Raw genomic sequence first — 17,745 nt, 5'->3', positions numbered from 1 at the left:
CTTGCTCTCTAAGCAGAGATTTCTGAACTTGAACTGCATTAGTTAAGCTTGAGCTAAGTTTCCCCAAATACTTAGTGAAACCAGGGTATACTGTGACTGTTTGTTTTTCCTTTGCATGTCTGTTACTACTAGTGTCAATATATATTTCATCTACTTAGCAATAAATACCTTTTATAGTCAAACTGGTGGTAACTGGGTATATTTTGCCTTCTTTACTTCTCTTTCCCCACTTGCTCTGTAGCAACGCCCCTTTTACCTAAGCTAAAGATCCCTGTGAAGCCCAGAAATACTGTGGGGTCTGCTCATCAAGAGGCTAACAGATTGGGACGTGCTGAGTTTGAAACACATAAGGGGATCAGCTTGTACAGGCTGATTGACCCAGTTTGGCTCAGACATGCCCTAACGAACTGAATGCTGGCCCATGAGGGTGTCATCTGGACACCCAGCCAGATTCAGAGGTATTCTGTTTAACTGTGTGCTTGTGTCTGACTGTGGTTATTGTTGCTCTGATGAACTGATTCTTGGCATATGAGGGTGTCAGCCTGTCCATGCTGATCAACCCGGCCAGGTCAGGCGTGTCACGTTAATCTGTGTGTGTGTGTTTGTGTGTATGACTGATTTGGGGACTGGAGGAACCCAGCCCCACTGAACTGAGTCCTGCAAGATAGCTCCATTGGGGGTGGGGGCTTGCAGAAGGGAGCGATACAGCTCCATAATAGAAACACAAGTAACACAAGCAGCACATTAATAGAATTACCAAGACCCTAGCCCTAATAAATGAGCACACCCCAAAGTAGCAGGCAAATCTGGTAACAATGTGCAGTTTTAGCAAACTAACAATGTGGAAGAACATCTTTTTGCTCATTAGTGTTTCCAGCCACTGGTCGTCATTCCATGTTGACATGACTATTCTTTCCCACCAGTCCGAGCTGCTTTTGTGTGCCCATACCTGACGAGGCTTGCCCTTACTGTATGTCCAGGAAGCCACTATAGTCTTTGGAAACCAAGCTTTTTGTCTGTTGCAATGTGAGAGCTGATTCCACAGTTCTCTTAAGAGCATTTTCTTTAAGGCAAACATCCAAAGTTGGCTGTTCAGGAGGACTTTTAAAAGACAAGACCACTGGTGCATCAAGCTGGTAAAGCCCATCAGTAGGACCATATGTTTGCAATGTGAATGTTTGACAACTTTCAAGACTAACTTCTGCTTTTTGCTTAATCCATCAGGCTTTTTGGAAGACGTTGTCTTTAGCAAGCAGGAAACGCAAGGATTTTGGTCTGTTGTGTTCCGTATTGCTCAAAGCCTGCATGTTAGATTGTCCTATGTTACCAGGAAACCACTTGTGTCATTTACATGTCAATAACTACACAAAGCATCATGTGCTTCCTGCAACTGCATCTTTCCAGTTTTGGTTTAAAAGAGCTGAAATGTTACCACATTCCTATTATAATGCCTAATATTTCCTAAGCTTCAAGCATTTCACATTTGATGTGTGAAACACCCCCTCCCCCAACAAAAGGTAGGCTATGCTTGTCTGTCTATTGTGAGAAATTTCCTGTTGTCTGCTTGAACACTATGAAACCATACAGCATCCACCCCACCTCTTACATATTCCTTGGGTTTTGTCCCAATAATTTACATCTCTTTTGAATGCAGGGCTATGAATTCAGACTTTCCCGGTGTTGCTTTTCAGCTGAATGTCAGGGCTGCCCAAGCAAACAATTTTAAATGGTTTTGGATGGTCTCTCCAGGAGAGAGGGCTTCTCAGTTCCCCAAGTCATCATGGATGGGTGCAGCCTGCTCGTGCCTTTGCATGAAAACACTGTTAACCTCAAGCACATGGAATATTCAACTTCTATGCTCTGCACCTAAAAAAGAGATTGTAGCACACCACCCACATTACCCAGGCGGTGTTTTTCCAGGTGGAGGGGTACCAGGTACAGGCAAGTAAGGGACTGGATGCCTTGAGACTGGGCAGAATACTTTTGGGGTGCAGCCTTAATAAGATAGTTGGGTGCTAGCTAGTGGTCTTTCATTGCTAATTCTTGTGGAGTTATTTTAACAATGACTCACTGTTTTTTAAAAACAAAATGTTTAAAAGTAGCTGAAGACCTCATGAGAGCTTTCTTTTTCTCTGTACACAGCAACCCCAGGATCATCAAGAGCACCTGTTAATGCTCAACGTTGGCACAATTATCAATGCACAAGCTAAATCTATTCCAACACGGAGGAAAGGCAGCAAGAAGGCACAGCAGCCCTCCTGGCTCTCCAGGGACCTAGCGGACCTCCTGGGGCTAAAAAGGAAAGCCTACAAAGGATGGAGGACGGGATTCACTTCCAAGGAGGATTACTCCGCGCTGATCCGGTCCTGCAGGGAGCAAACCAGGAAAGCCAAGGCTGCAACTGAACTCCAACTAGCTTCAAGCATCAAAGACAACAAAAAGTCCTTTTTCAGATATGTGGGGAGCCGGAGGAAAAGCAAGGGCAACATTGGACACCTGCTAAACCAGATGGGGCAACTGACAACTGACGCCCAGGAAAAAGCTAACCTATTAAATAGGTACTTTGCGTCAGTCTTTCATCAGTCCCATGGGACGCCCATGCCTGCTATGGGACAGGGAGATCCGGGTGTTGGGGATCCCCTACCCTCCATAAATGCTGACCTCGTGAAGAAACACCTTGAGAAGCTGGATACCTTCAAGTCAGCTGGCCCTGACAATCTGCACCCCAGGGTACTCAAGGAGCTGGCGAGTGTCATAGCCCAGCCCCTGGCACGGATCTTTGAAAACTCCTGGCGCTCTGGTGTAGTCCCCGAAGACTGGAAGAAGGCCAACGTGGTGCCGATCTTCAGGAAAGGAAGGAGAGTGGATCCGGCTAACTACAGGCCCATTAGCCTGACTTCGATCCTGGGGAAGATCTTAGAAAAGTTTATTAAGGAGGCCATCCTTGATGGACTGGCCCAGGCTAACATCCTAAGGGATAGCCACCATTGGTCAAACAAGACCTACCCGCAACAAACCCATCTCATTTCCTTCTATGACCAGGTGACCTATCACCTGGACGAGGGAGAAGAGATTGATGTCATATATCTGGACTTCAAAAAAGCCTTTGATCTGGTATCCCATGATCACCTCTTGGCCAAACTGCCCAGTTGTGGCCTTGGCTTCACCACGATCCGCTGGCTGGGAAACTGGCTCTGTGGTCGGACCCAGAGGGTTGTAATTGATGGCAGTCACGCATCGTGGTGCCCTGTGACCAGTGGGGTCCCTCAAGGCTCTGTCCTGGGACCCATCCTGTTCAACATCTTCATTAACGATGTGGACATTGGAGTCAGGAGTGGACTGGCCAAGTTTGCCGATGACACCAAACTTTGGGGCAAAGCATCCACGCCAGAAGATAGGCGGGTGATCCAGGCTGACCTGGACAAGCTCAGCAAATGGGCAGACGAGAACCTCATGGTGTTTAACACCGAAAAATGCAAGGTTCTCCACCTTGGGAGGAAAAACCTGTAGCATCCTCATAGGCTCGGCAGTGCTACGTTGGAAAGCACTACAGAAGAAAGAGACTTGGGGGTCATCACTGACCACAAGATGAACATGAGCCTCCAATGCGATGCTGCGGCTAGTAAAGCGACCAAAACGCTGGCTTGCGTCCATAGATGGTTCTCGAGCAAATCCCGGGACGTCATTCTCCCCTTGTACTTGGCCTTGGTGAGGCTGCAGCTGGAGTACTGCGTCCAGTTTTGGGCTCCACAATTCAAAAAGGATGTGGAGAAGCTTGAGAGAGTCCAGAGGATAGCCACGCGCAAGATAAGAGGTCAGGAAAACAGATCTTACAATGACAGGCTGAGAGCCATGGGACTCTTTAGCCTGGAAAAGCGCAGGCTCAGGGGTGATCTGGTGGCCACCTATAAGTTTATCAGGGGTGACCACCAGGATCTGGGGGAACGTCTGTTCACCAGAGCGCCCCAAGGGATGACAAGGTCGAACGGTCACAAACTCCTGAAAGACCATTTCAGGCTGGACATAAGGAAGAATTTCTTTGCTGTCCGAGCCCCCAAGGTCTGGAACAGTCTGCCAGCGGAGGTGGTTCAAGCACCTACATTGAACACCTTCAAGAGTAAATTGGATGCTTATCTTGCTGGGATCCTATGACCCCAGCTGACTTCCTGCCCTTTGGGCAGGGGGCTGGACTCGATGATCTCCCGAGGTCCCTTCCAGCCCTGATGTCTATGAAATCTATGAAATCAAATCAAAGAGCAGCAGAGGAAAATATTCTTCAGCTACTGGCAGAAGTGTCTCAAGACATATCTATGTACACTGACCAAATGACATACAAAATTAAGGATATCTTCAATGGCATAAAGAGGACTGAGGAAGCCAATTTACAGATTATGCAAAGTATGAGAAATCAAATGGTAGAATGTTTCACGAGTTCAATATAAAGGTTCATCTTATTTTGCAGCTGAATCAAAGGTTAAGACAGGAGTTACTAACAGAGTCTCATGATTGCAAAAGTACTGAAAGCAGGATTGACAATAGGCCACCCCATACAACTCTCCATTCTTTTCCAAAGAAGAGCCATGCCTCCTCTAGCTGCAAGAGGCGAGCCCCAAAACGGTTCAGGGATGAAGGGATACTGAATAGCCCCGAGAAGGGTCAAAGGGGGGCATCTCATGGGGCAGCCGGTTCTCATGACTAAAGCATGCTCCATTACCACTTGTGGTGGTGTGTTTTTCCCTCATGTGCTGCCACTCCAATTTTCTCAAAGCAGAGTGTACACCTCTGTCTCTCTCTAACATTAAAGACAGGGATGGGGGCGTGAACCAGGTTAGTTTCACTATGTATCTGTCTTTTCTCGCTATCTGCTTTAGAAATTTTTTGGAAAACTCTGATAGTAATAAAGTTCCACAAAGCACTTTGGAAAATGTCCTGTACTGTTTTTTTTCCATATAAGTAAAAGCTTAAATTCCACTTTAAATCCACTTAAGTTCCAGACTCCAAGGAATACCAAAATCAGTATAGCAATCCAATTGCCACGCTCTAACACCAGAAATGCCTGCACCATGACAGGGCAACAGAAGCCCAGCACTGCATACTTGACAGGGCTGGCTGATTAACCCCTAAAGGGCATTACACCACATACATAAGTAAATCTTCAATAACACACTGTGTTCAGCCCTGTATAATAGTTGCCTTTTTAACTGTCTTTTCAAGACAGCTTTGAAAAAGCTGAACTATCTTTATTGAAGACCACAAAGGGAGAAGGGAAGAGGCTTGGTGAAAATCTTTTGTGATGTTCGGTGGTGTGATACAGGGAGACACGTCATAATATGAATCCCAAAACTGGTGACACCCAGCTTGGGGCCTGCAAGAAAAACCAAAGCTACTGGCTTGTGGCTGAGGGCACTTATCAAGCAGTGATGACCAGCCATTACCCCTTTACAAAGGCATTAGGCAAAACACCCTACATAATGTAGTATATGTTATGTACAGGGCACAGCAGGAACCCAGAAAGCTGTGAGATGCCTTTCCACTGCCCATTGTGCCACTGTCCTCATCACCAGGCATGGGCACCCACTCGTGGTCCTACCCTACCTACTCCACCGGTACTATGGATAAGCCCACAACCCCCACTCCCCACTACTTCTGGTATACACTACTGTGTACGTGGTGCCACCACACAACCATCTTGCCAGTATGGCACCAATACGGCCCCCCCAGTACAGCCCCCCGTGCCCCTCTTTCATGTGTGCATGCATCTATGCAGGTGTACAGGTACGCATACCCATGTGCACATCTATCTGTGTACGTGTATAAGCATCTGTATGTGCATGTGGCCTTATGTTTATGTGCATATCCATGTGTGTTTGTGGGGTGGGGGTGTGGACACAACATACTCCCATGGGGAACTGGCTGGTGGCTAAGGAAGCAGGGAAGAGTTGGGGGAAGATGTGGAGTGCCCGCCCGGCTCGCTGCATGTGGACTGTGAGCTATGCTAATCGGCCCTTAAAGGAAGCTGCACATGGAGACGCTGAGTCTGGTCGGGACACTTGTGCAGCTCGTGTTCCACGTGGCAACTGGATGGGCACTCTGGCCAGAAGGTCTGCAGCTGGCTGGGAGTGGCGGGGGGGTTTGCAGCCAACCAGGAGCAGTGGGGGTTTGCAGCCTCCCCACTCCCAGCCGGAGTGCCCAAAGCTGGCTGGGGGCTGAGGGAGCAGAGGTTTACAGCTGGTCAGGCACTCCAGCCAGAAGTGGGGAGGTTGCAGTTCCACACACACACACCCCCCGCAGCCCCCAGCCAGCTTCGGGCACTCTGGGAGGGAGGCGGTTTGAAGCTGGCCTGGGGTGGGGGGGCAGCTCCCCCTGCAAAAAGGGCAGGGTTGGGGGCTTTCCTGCCCTTTTTGCAATCAGCTTTTGCAGGCTGGAACTCAAGTCAGTCTGCAAGAGCTCTTTGCAAAAAGGGGAAATCCACAGGTTTCTTTGCTAAAAGGGAAAAATCTGTGTTTTCTCTGCTAAACATGGGAAACCCATGGTTTTCTCCGTTTTTCCCGTGGGAAATGGAAAACCCAGATCTTTGCTGATGTGGCTTTTCCACTGTGTGAATACGCTGGTGCTGAGCCAGGCTGGAGGAGCGAGTGAAGCTCTTCCCACACTCCAAGCACTTATGTGGTTTCTCTCCTGTATGGATATGCTGATGCTGAGCCAGGCTGGAGGAGCGAGTGAAACTCTTCCCACACTCCAAGCACTGATATGGTTTCTCTCCTGTATGGATATGCTGGTGCTGAGCCAGGTTGGAGGAGCGAGTGAAGGTCTTACCACACTCCAGGCACTGATGTGGCTTCTCTTCTCTGTGGATACGCTGGTGCTGGAAAAGGTGGGAGGATCGGGTGAAGCTCTTCCCACACTCTGAGCACTGATATGGTTTCTCCCCTGTGTGGATAAGCTGGTGCTGGGCCAGGTCTGAGCGCAGGGTGAAACTCTTCCCACACTCTGGGCACTGATGTGGCTTCTCTCCTGTGTGGATGAGCCGATGTCTTCTCAGGGTTGTGGAATGGTTGAAGGTCTTCCCACACTCCAAGCACTGATGTGGTTTCTCTCCTGTGTGGATACGCTGGTGCTTAGTCAAGCTGAAAGAATGAGTGAAGCTCTTACCACATTCCAGGCACTGATGCGGCTTCTCTTCTCTGTGGATGAGCTGGTGCTGGACAAGGTGGGAGGATCGGGTGAAACTCTTCCCACACTCTAAGCACTGATGTGGTTTCTCCCCCGTGTGGATAAGCTGGTGCCTGGCCAAGTCTGAGCGTAGGGTGAAACTCTTCCCACACTCTGGGCACTGATGTGGCTTCTCTCCTGTGTGGATGAGCCGGTGTCTTCTCAGTGTTGTGGAATGGTTAAAGGCCTTCCCACACTCCAAACACTGATGTGGCTTTTCTCCCGTGTGGATACGCTGGTGCTCAGCCAGGCTGAAGGACTGAGTGAAGCTCTTACCACACTCTGGGCACTGATGTGGCTTCTTTCCTGTGTGGATGAGCTGGTGCTGGGCAAGGTGGGAGGAGCGGGTGAAGCTCTTCCTACACTCCGAGCACTGATATGGTTTCTCCCCTGCGTGGATAAGCTGGTGCCGGGCCAGATGAGAGGCACAGGTAAGGCTCTTCTCACACTTGAAGCACCAATGTGGATTCTTGTCTTTGTGGTGTTTGGTCAGGTTGGAAGACAAGTCGAAACTCTTCCCACACTCTAAGCTCTGATGTGGCTTCTCCCCTGTATGGATATGCTGGTGCTGAGCCAGGTTGGAGGGCTGCCTGAGGCTCTTCCCACACTTGGTACCACGGTGTGGCTGCTCCCAGCTCTGTATGCACTGGTGCTGGGACAGGTCTTGCCAGCTGATGAAATTCTTCCTGCACTCAGTGCAGCGGTGTGTCTTCCTCCCCAGGTGGACGCGTTGGTGCTAAGACAGGGAGGAAAAATGGGTGATGGTCTTACCACACATTACACAGTGGTACTGACATTTCCCTCATGTGCCCATGTAGGTGCTTGTCCAGGTCTGAGGGGCACACAAAGCTCTTCCCACATTTGGTGAAGTAGTGGCGGAGCTCTACAGAATGGATCTGGGGGTAAGCAACCAGAGTCTAGAGGCAAGTGAAGCTCTTCCCCCACTTGGTGCATACATGGACCTTCTCCCAAGTGTGCCCTATCTTGTGAAGAGCCAGGAGGGATGGGCAGTTAAAGGTTTTCCTGACCTTGAAGCAGGGATGGGCTCTGCCCCTGTGCTTGGCAGTGAGCTTCTGCTTCCCTCTGACACCCTCCCCACTGCCTTGGCTTGGATAGAGTGCCTCTTTCAAGTGGGTCTTTAGGTCTCTCATCTACACACATTCTTCCCTACACCCAGGGCTCTTACTGGGGTCTGCCCCTTCACCACTCTCACGCCCGACTGGAGATAGTACCTGGTTCACTGCTACATTCTTCATTTGCTTTTGGGGTCTTCCCTGACTCTTGGGCCACTTCTCCTTCTCATGTCTCAAGGAGTCTCTCTCACCCAAACTCCTTGGGGAAGTCCATGGTGGCTCCAGATTTGCAGGCCCTTCCACAGGAGTCTCCTCCTCAGCTCCATTCAGGAACCAGGCACCTCCTGCATGGGGAAGAGAAACTCCAGATTAGTTCCTGCCCTGCTGGCAAGGGGCTGCGCACACCCTGAAGGAGGCATGGGGAGCACGTGTCCCCTGGACCTGTGTATGGAGCTGTGGCTCTCTCTTTTGAAAGGAACAGGGCTGTGCTTCCTGCCTTCTTCTAAGGCCAGGTCTGGTGCATGGCATGAGCCCATGGAGCTTTGCTCTGCTGACAAGTCCAAGCTGGTCTGTATGTCACAGGAGTCTGAACCGGGTGTAAGGCCTTGGCATGACCCTGGACTCTGTGCTCACTCTTTGGTTTTGTGACACTCACGGCCATAGAGAGAAAACAGGAAGGGGGCAATTCTGGTGCAAAACATGGGGCATTACCTTCCTGTCACAGCCTGAAAGCTTTTAAATCCCACCCACATGATGGAGCTATTTAATGCAACCTGAGACCATGATGAAACAGTACCTGGGTTACAGGTCAATCTGACCAGCAGAAGCCAAGCAGAGCCCCAGCTTCTCTTTTGTCCAACAGGCATGGTTAAACAGAACTTCTGTATCTCATCTTTATTTCCATGGGGAACTTCAAATCCCATAGAATCAATGAGTCAGAAGGGACCTAGACAGATCATCTAGTCCGACCCCCTGCCATGGGCATGAAGGATCACTGGGGGTGGCAGAGGTCATAAGACCCCCAGCCAGGTGCCTATCCAGTCTCGTCTTGAAGATCTCCAGGGAAGGTGAGAGCACCACCTCTCTGGGAAGCCTATTCCAGGCTCTGGCCACCCTTACAGTGAAGTATTTCTTCCTAATATCTAACCTAAACCTATCCTCCCTCAGCTTGTGGCCATTGTTTCTGGTGACTCCAAGGGGGGCCCTGGTGAACAGACTTTCCCCGAGTCCCTGCTGGTGGCCCCTGATAAAGTTGTAGGCAGCCACAAGATCCCCGCTCAGTCTCTTCTTGCAGAGACTGAAGAGATTCAGGTCCCTCAGCCTCTGCTCATAGGGCTGGCCACAGAGGCCCTCAACCATACGAGTGGCCCTCCTCTGGACCCTCTCCAGGTTCTCCATGTCCTTCTTGAAGTGCAGCGCCCAGAACTGGACACAGGACTCCAGCTGTGGCCTGACCAGCTCCGCATAGAGGGGGAGCAAGACCTCTCTGGACCTGTTAGTGATGCCCCTGTTGATGCAGGACAGGGTGCGATTGGCTCTGCCTATTGCTTCATTGTATTGGCGACTCATATTCATCCTGGAGTCAATCCTGACTCCAAGATCCCTCTCTGCCTCTGTGCTGCCGAGAGGGTCAGCCCCTAACCTAGAATCATAATGCTGGTTCCCTCTCCCCAGGTGCAGCACCCTGCACTTGTCCTTGTTGAACCACATCCTGTTCAGATCTGCCCACATCTTTAACTTATCCAGGTCTGCCTGGATGCAGTCCCTGCCTGCCGGTGTATTCACTTTACCCCACAGCTTGGTGTCATCAGCGAACTTGAAAAGGGTGCTCTCCACACCCTTGTCCAGGTCGCTAATGAAGATGTTGAACAGCACCTGCCCAAGGACCGAGCCCTGGGGGACTCTGCTGCCCACACCCCCCCAGGTCGACATCGACCCGTCCACCACCACCCTCTGGGTGCACCCCTGGAGCCAGCTTGCCACCCATGTGACTCTGCATTCGTCAATGCCACACCCCTCAGCTTGCCCACCAGAATTGGGTGGGACACTGTGTCAAAGGCCTTCTCGAAGTCCAAGAAGATGACATCGACTTCCTCCTTCCCATCTAAGCTCTTTGTTACCTGGTCATAGAAAGAGACCAGGTTAGTCAGGCAGGATCGGCCTTACAGGAAACCATGCTGGTTACCCTTCAACATCACTTCCCCTGCAGGGCTCTCTCAAATGTGGCCCTTGATAATTTTTTCAAAGACCTTCCCCAGGATAGAAGTGAGGCTGACTGCCCTGTAGTTGCCAGGCTCTTCCTTCCTCCCCTTCTTGAAAATAGGGACCACACTGGCCCTTTTCCAGTCCTCAGGGACTTGGCCCGAGCACCAGGAGTCCTCAAACAGCTATGCCAATGGCTCCGCAATGACACCAGCCAATTCCCTCAGCACCCGTGGATGAAGGTCATCCAGGTTTGCCGATTTGGACACATCTAAGCCCTCCAGGTAATCCTTAACTAGGTCTGAACTAACAGTTGGGGGACTCTCATCCTTCCCATCATGTCCTTGGAGAGGGTGTTAGGGAGGTATGGCTATCTTGGGCTGGGGAATGAACTCTTACATTACTGAGTGAAGATGCAAATTTAAGATCATGGTATCCCAGGGAAACCAGATCTGGGCTGAAAAATCAAGACATCAAACATGACTGTCCCCTAAAAGCTGTAATTAGAGGGGGAAAGAAGGGAAAAATTGCTCGTCTCCATACCGTTGCATTTCAGGGAGGGGGAACAACACCTGCCTGGACACATTACAGTATAATATACTGTATTTGAGGTCAGCACCCTGGAATGGTAACACAGGGCATGTTAGCAGTTTCCAGGTTGCCCTGGCACTCTGGACATGGATCATTTCTGAGAGGGGAGTCAGGCGGAGGGGAAAGCCACAACTCACTTGGTAGCAGGTCCTTTGACGTTGAGATTTTCCCACCATCCTCATCATCACAGACCCAGAGCTCCACCTGTCCTTGCTGGATGCGGTGGATTAAGTTGGGTGTGGGACCTCGATGTCCTGTTTGGGACAGTGGTTAAAGAGCGTTTGTGACTGGGTACTGGATGCAGGCTCGAGCAGAGGAGTTATACTCCTCTTGGGAGATAGCACCCCCCCTTCCACCGGGTGTACGCCGCCTTTTTGGCAAGCAGGCATTCCCGGACGTCTTTGGTGAGCCAGGGGGGCTTTCGGGCACTCTTCCCCCCCTTGCATCTTTTCGGGCACTCTTGCCCCCCCAACAGAAAACATTTGAGAACTTCCTTAAGGAAATCCTCTGGGGGAAGCTGAGGGGGAAGAAAGTACTAGAAAAGCAAGCTAACTTGGTAAAAGGTAAGTAACCTAAACCCTGCACAAAAGCCAGAATAAGTCCCTGTATCAGAAATCCTCTGGAAATGAAAAATGGTTTTCACTAGGCCCTGCACCTAGCGCACTTCAGACATCCATCACTGTGATAAGATCTGCAGAGGGATTTTAGGAGAAGAACAAGAAAACTTTGGAGAATGGCAGAGCGAGCTTGAGAGCACAGGCCGTAATCTAAATACAGCAAGGCCAGAGTTGCTGGTCTATACCCACAGGAAGGAATGTGGACAGAAGCTTCCAGCGACCCCTGGAAGTATAGGTACCTGGGGTACCATCACGTGTACGCCTGTCACTAGAGGAAGAGTTGCGGAAATGCATCATCCACATGTTGTAGCAGAAACGGCTAATAAAACTTCCATTAACCTGTGCTGGGTCATTTAGATACTACTGAACTGAGCATGCTAGGACTGTTAAATGTGTTTGGACAGGACACACTAGTGAAGGGGAAAATTAGAAATATTCCCCAAGGAAGAACTGTTAGTGAATAGATAGTCATATCATCTTCAATTCATTGTGCATATTGACAAGGCAAAGGGAGATCATGGTATCAAGAAACTGCTGGATATGGAAACACCAGCAGCTACAAGAAGACACAAGTGAAGGTGGCTGGATCAAATGAAGGAGGATTTGTCAATATATGTAAGAGACACTGACAAAGCAATGGGGAGGAAGCATCTTTAAGCCACCAGCCAAAGGTGCATGAGGATGATACTGCTGAAAAACAGGAAGACAATAAACTTCAAAGTTCACATAGCTCCATGGGGAAGCAAGAAGCAGAGCTTTACCCAGGGAAACGAGGGCTTGGAAATTTCTCAGCATCTGGTCCTGGTAAAGCACCTTGTCTTCATTTTCCAGCAGCTCCCATTCCATCTGTGTGAAATACACTGCCACATCTTCAAACACCTTCTGGAGCTGTAGTCACAAGTGTTACACCATCAGTGTCTCCTGTTCCAGCTGCTTCCAGCCCCCACAGCCCTATCTGGAATCACTCTGTATTACAACTAATTGCAGGCTTTGCCATGACAGGTAAAGGTGCAATATTCTCCCCAGTCTTCAGCTGACATGTGATGTGGATGCAGCTGTGGACATAGGAGTTCATGTGTTGGCCTTACCCCAGCTCATCCCATTTTATTTGCTTGGTCCTTTGAGGCAGCCTGGGCAGCACTTTTAGGGGCAGGGAGCCCTGGCTCTATGCATTCACAAGGCCCATGCCAGCACCCCCCTGGCTATCTGCACTTAGGAGGCAGCCCCTGCTAATGCCAGCTTGGTGTGTTTGCAGCCTCCATCACCACAGACTTGATGCTCTTCAGGTCTCTCTGCACCCCATATTGTTTACACCACCCCTGACTCTTCCCGAGTTCTGCCCCAGCTTTATTCCCACACCCAACTCGACCTAGTGCCCAGCTCACCTCCAAGCTCTCCCCCTGCTTTGGAGGTTTGCTCTGCCACATCTGCACTTGGCCTGGCTCAGGTGCCCTGGAGCTCCTCTCCTCCAGTCTCCTTGGGGAAGTCCTCTGCAGCTCCGGGTTAACAGGCCCCTCCTCAGGAGGCTGCTGCTCAGCTCTGCTCAGGGTTCCAGCACCTTCAGGGCAGGGAAGAAAGTGCACACGTTAGCCCTAATGCCATTAGCATGGGGAAAGGCCTGCTAGTCTCCTGTATGGGCCTGGGACTGAGGAGCCAGAGGCTTCAGAGTGTGGAAGCGTGGGGAGAAGGAAGAATCAAAGTCCCACAGGTCTGGCTAACAGATCTGCACAAGCACAAAGCTGAAGATGAGCCCCAATAACTATCCCAATGCAGGGTGGTGATCACAGCACCACAACAGAGCCTGCAGCAATATCACTACCTGAGAAAGAAGCTCAAGGGATGTAGGGACTGTATCAGATCCACACATTAAGGGCAGGGGGAGAGGAAATGCAAGGTCAATCTTCTCCAAGGAAAACAAGAACAGCCACTCTGTTCGGGCACTGACTCCATCAAGATGTTTTGGCAGACAGATGGATGGTGCCTCCTGCTGCTGGAAAGGGCAAAGCCACCACTCCTTACCTGCTCCTTGGGAAGGGTCTTGTTTGGGGCACCAGCCTGACAGGCTTCTATCTGCCAACAACTCCCAGGTCTCTTCAGTTTCAGGGGAATCTGTAGCAGGACGGAGGGCTGGGTTAGCTGTACTTGAACCAGCCAGAGGCCACTGGGGAAGTCTCATTTCCCCGTTACCTGCACCAGCCGCTTATTGGGCACAAAGGGCTCATGGGGGCATGAGAAAGGGATGAGTAAGGCACTGATCCTTAGAACAGCAAGCAGGGTGGATTAAAAAAAAAAAAAGATTTTTTTTTATTTAATGGTATTTTATTTAAGATGCTTATTTTAAAAAGTAAACCTATTTAAAAGATAGTTTTAATTTAAGATATGTTAAAGCTCAACCTTATTGCTTTCTACAATAAGGTGACTGGCTCTGTGAATGCAGGGAGGCCGGGGGATGTGGTAGTACCTTGATTTTAACAAGGCTTTTGATATGGTCTCCCACAGCATTTTCGCAGGCAAGCTAAGGAAGTAGGGGCTGGATGAATGGACTGTAAGGTGGACAGAAAACTGACTGCAGCATTGGGCTCAGAGGGCAGTAATCAATGGCGTAATGTCTAACTGGCAGCCAGTATCAAGTGGAATGCGCCAGGGGTCAGCCCAGGGGTTGGTTTTGTTCAAAGTCTTCAGCAGTGACCTGGAAGATGGCAGAGTGCACCCGTAGCAAGTTTGTAGAGACACCAAGCTAGGGGGAGCAGTAGATATGCTGGAGGATAGGGCTAGGATTCAGTGCGACCCAGAAAAATTGCAGAATTGGGCCAAAGAACTCTCATGAGGTTCAGCAAAGTCCTGCACTTAGGAGGGAACAATCCCATGAACCAGGTACAGGCTGGGGACTGACTGGCTGGGCAGCAGCTCTGCAGAAAACGACCTGGGGGTGACAGGGGACAAGAAGCTGAATAGGACCCAGTGGCGTGGTTGCCAAGAAGGCTAACGGCATCCTGGGCTGCATTTTTAGGAGCGCTGCCAGCAGATTGAGGGTAGTGATTCTTCCCTCTATTCAGCACTGGTGAGGCTACATCTGTCCCGGACAGGGGCAGACATTCAAGCCTCTACCCATCCCCATGCAGAACAGCTTCTCAGGCACCCAGACCCATGCACAGGCCTACATCCAGTACCTCACCTGACTCCTGGTGGGGTGGGGGCTCCTCTTTGGGGACACAAGGTGGCTTGTCCCCAGGTGCCAGGGTTTCCCTCTGTCCTGCCTCCCCCAGTGACCTGTTGGTGTGATGGGCCTTTGGCGGCTCCAGCCAGCAATCACCAGGGTCCTGCAGTCCCCCAGTAGGCTGCATCTTGTCTGAGGACAGCTCCTCAACCTTCACACTCACTGTGACCTGGGGATGAGATAAATATGTCACTGGAAAGCTGTGGGAATGGAAAGCAGGTGAAGATGGGGATGGCAGTATGAACGATCAGGGTTAAACGCTCTCAGCTGGAGACATGCCTCAATCCTAGGCCCATACTGGAGCTTCTCATCCTCCACCTATCACAGCTGGAACCCCTTGGTCATGCTACAGCCCCATGCTGTGCACCCACACCCAGCAGGATGGCCACAAACTGCTCCAGCATCACCAGCTCCAGGATCTGCTCCTTGCTGCAGTCCTAGGGCTCCATCCAGAGCAGACAGAGCTTCCACAGGTGGCTACAAACTTCCCACAGCCCCCTGACTTCCAGGTAGCGAAGGCCCCAGAAGCTCTGGCATCAGGTCTCTGGGGTGGGGAGGTCGTCCCTGGTGTAGCTGTGGGGGTCTCTGTGGAAATCTTGGCCTCAGAAGGGGCTGCATGGCCTGTATCACCTCCTGCCCCCAGATCTCCTGGTGCTGGACCAGCTCCTCCTGCAGCTGCTGCTTTATTGCCTGTGGTGCTGACCACCTTGGGGATGCCCCCTGCCCCATCCCAGGCTCAGCTCCTGCCTGGAGCCCCCCTGGATCCTGCTCCTCCAGTATCACCTCAGGCTGCAGCAAGGCTGCAAAAGGAAGGGCCACAGCTGCCACCAGCTCCAGCACAGCCACAGTCTCCTCCAGGAGACGCCTCCTCCCGCCGGCTCTCACTCCCCTGCACTCAGGCACAGTGCCTGCCCACAGCAGCTGGCCTGCAGGGCTCTGTGGGAAAGGAGACAGCACAGATGCCACCATGTGATGGGAGACCCGGGACCATGATCCTGCCGCAGCCCCGAGGTCTGCCCAGCCCTGACTGTCCCCATGCAGAGCCTCAGGATCGTCCTTGCTCCCCTCCTGCTCCACACAGGCTGCGGGGACTGGGCTTCCTCCAGAAACCCCCAACCACAAGTCTCACATCTGCCCCTGCCCTCCACTAGGCCCTACAGCACCAATCTGGCACCCAGTTTGGCCCAGAGCCCCTGTACTTTAAGAGCTTCCAGTGCCCCCAAAGCACCCACATGGGACACAGGTACCCCCCGGAGCCCCACCACAGTTCCTTGCACATTGCGCTGGGCCCCCAGCACCAACCCACAGCCACATGGCTGCGCCACGGCCAGGCAGCGTTGGCCTGGGAAGTGTCTTCAGCTTCTCCCAAAAGCCCCAGACACCAGTGGAGTCTCCTGCCCAGCATCTGCTCGCTCTCCACTCGCAGCCCCTGCCGCCCCAGCCCTGCCGGTGCCGCTCGCTCCCGACCCGCAGCCCCCGCCCCCCAGCTCTGCCGGTGCCCCTCGCTCCCGACCCGCAGCCCCCGCCCCCCAGCTCTGCCGGTGCCCCTCGCTCCCGACCCGCAGCCCCTGCCCTGCCCTGCCGGTGCCCCCCGCTCCCGACCCGCAGCTCCTCACCGCCGTGCCGGCCCCGCTCCGCTCCCCTCCCTCCGCCACGGGGGCTCCAGGGAACTGCAAACACCGGTCGTGCAGCCGTCGCTTTCGTGGCTCCTCCCATCACGTCACACACCGACGTCACTCACGGCAGCGGCGCGTCACGCCTGCGCGTTAACTCTTCGGTGGCAGCAGCTGCCGGGTAGGAGCCGCAGGGCGGGAGGGAGATGCTCGTTTGAGGGTGCCCCCGGCCTCGCCGCCCCCAGCCCCTGCCTGTTTCCCGGGCCTCAGGGTCTCGAGTGGCCCCCACGCCCTGAGCCCCCGTTTCCCTCCAGGACCCTGCAGCGCCTGCGCCTCGGTCTCCCCGTGCCTCAGTTTCCGCCATGCCCGGATCCCCCCACGCCTCAGTTCCTGCCGGATGCCCTCCAGCGCTCTGCCTCAGTTTCCTCTGGGCCCCCACTCCCCTCTCCGGCTTCTCTCCGTGTGCTTTGCCCCGGGCCTCAGTGCCTCAGTTTCCCCTAACTCCCCAGCCCCCATGCCTCAGTTTCCCAAAGAGCCTGTTAGCCCCCGAGCCTGTTTCCACCCATGCCCTTCCCTGGCCTAGAGACCGCCCCCTCCCCCACGACCCAGCCATCCCCCTGCCCCACATGACCCCCAGCCCCATATCCAAGGCCATGACTCAGCGACCCTTGACCCCGGTTCTGAGGGGCTGCCTGGCCTGTCCAAATGCCCTGCCTCCGAGGACCCAGGCCCAGGTTTGGGGGGCGGGCTGCGGGTCGGGAGTGAGGGGTCCCTCAGCACCTGGCTCTGGGGCGGACTCGGGTCCCTTGGCACCCAGGTCTAGAAGGGTCTCAGTGTCCCGGCGGCACCTGGGTTTAGGGGGATCTCAGCGGTCCTTGATGCTGCCGGCTCCAATGCGGTCTCGGGGTCCCCCTGCACCAGCTCTCCAGCGGTCTTGGGTCCCTGATGCTGCCAGCTGTGGTGGAGTCTCAGGGTCCCAAGACACCTGGGTCTTTGGTCCCCTGGCACCTGGGTCTGGTGGGAGTTCCAGGGTCTCCAGTGCTGCTGGCTCTGGTGGAGTTTCAGGGTCCCTCGGCACATGGGACTGGGGGATTCTTGGCACCTGGGTCCCCTGGCACCCGAGTCCACCCGCACTCAGCTCTGGGACAGTCTTGGGGTCCCCAGTGTTGCTGGCTTTTGGGGGTCTCGGTGTCCCCCAGCACCCAGTTCTGGTGGGAGTT

General features: G+C 52.7%; 1 protein-coding gene across 1 annotated transcript; it reads right to left on the bottom strand.

The window, feature by feature from the left end:
• Positions 1-794: 794 nt before the first annotated feature.
• Positions 795-16,625, bottom strand: LOC149867834 (uncharacterized). Its single transcript, XM_090037397.1, is given in 10 exon segments — positions 795-6,582; positions 6,584-7,948; positions 8,445-8,629; positions 11,216-11,332; positions 12,457-12,583; positions 13,081-13,253; positions 13,715-13,804; positions 14,871-15,081; positions 15,696-15,848; positions 16,529-16,625. Coding segments are annotated over 8 exon segments (2,325 nt in total). The 5' UTR covers positions 15,040-15,081; positions 15,696-15,848; positions 16,529-16,625; the 3' UTR covers positions 795-6,483.
• Between the last annotated feature and the right edge of the window lie 1,120 nt (positions 16,626-17,745).

This window comes from Crocodylus siamensis, chromosome 3 (assembly GCF_052110815.1).
Source record: "Crocodylus siamensis isolate JL-2025a chromosome 3, ASM5211081v1, whole genome shotgun sequence".
NCBI lineage: Eukaryota > Metazoa > Chordata > Crocodylia > Crocodylidae > Crocodylus > Crocodylus siamensis.
This window is presented reverse-complemented; position numbering and strand designations above follow the sequence as displayed.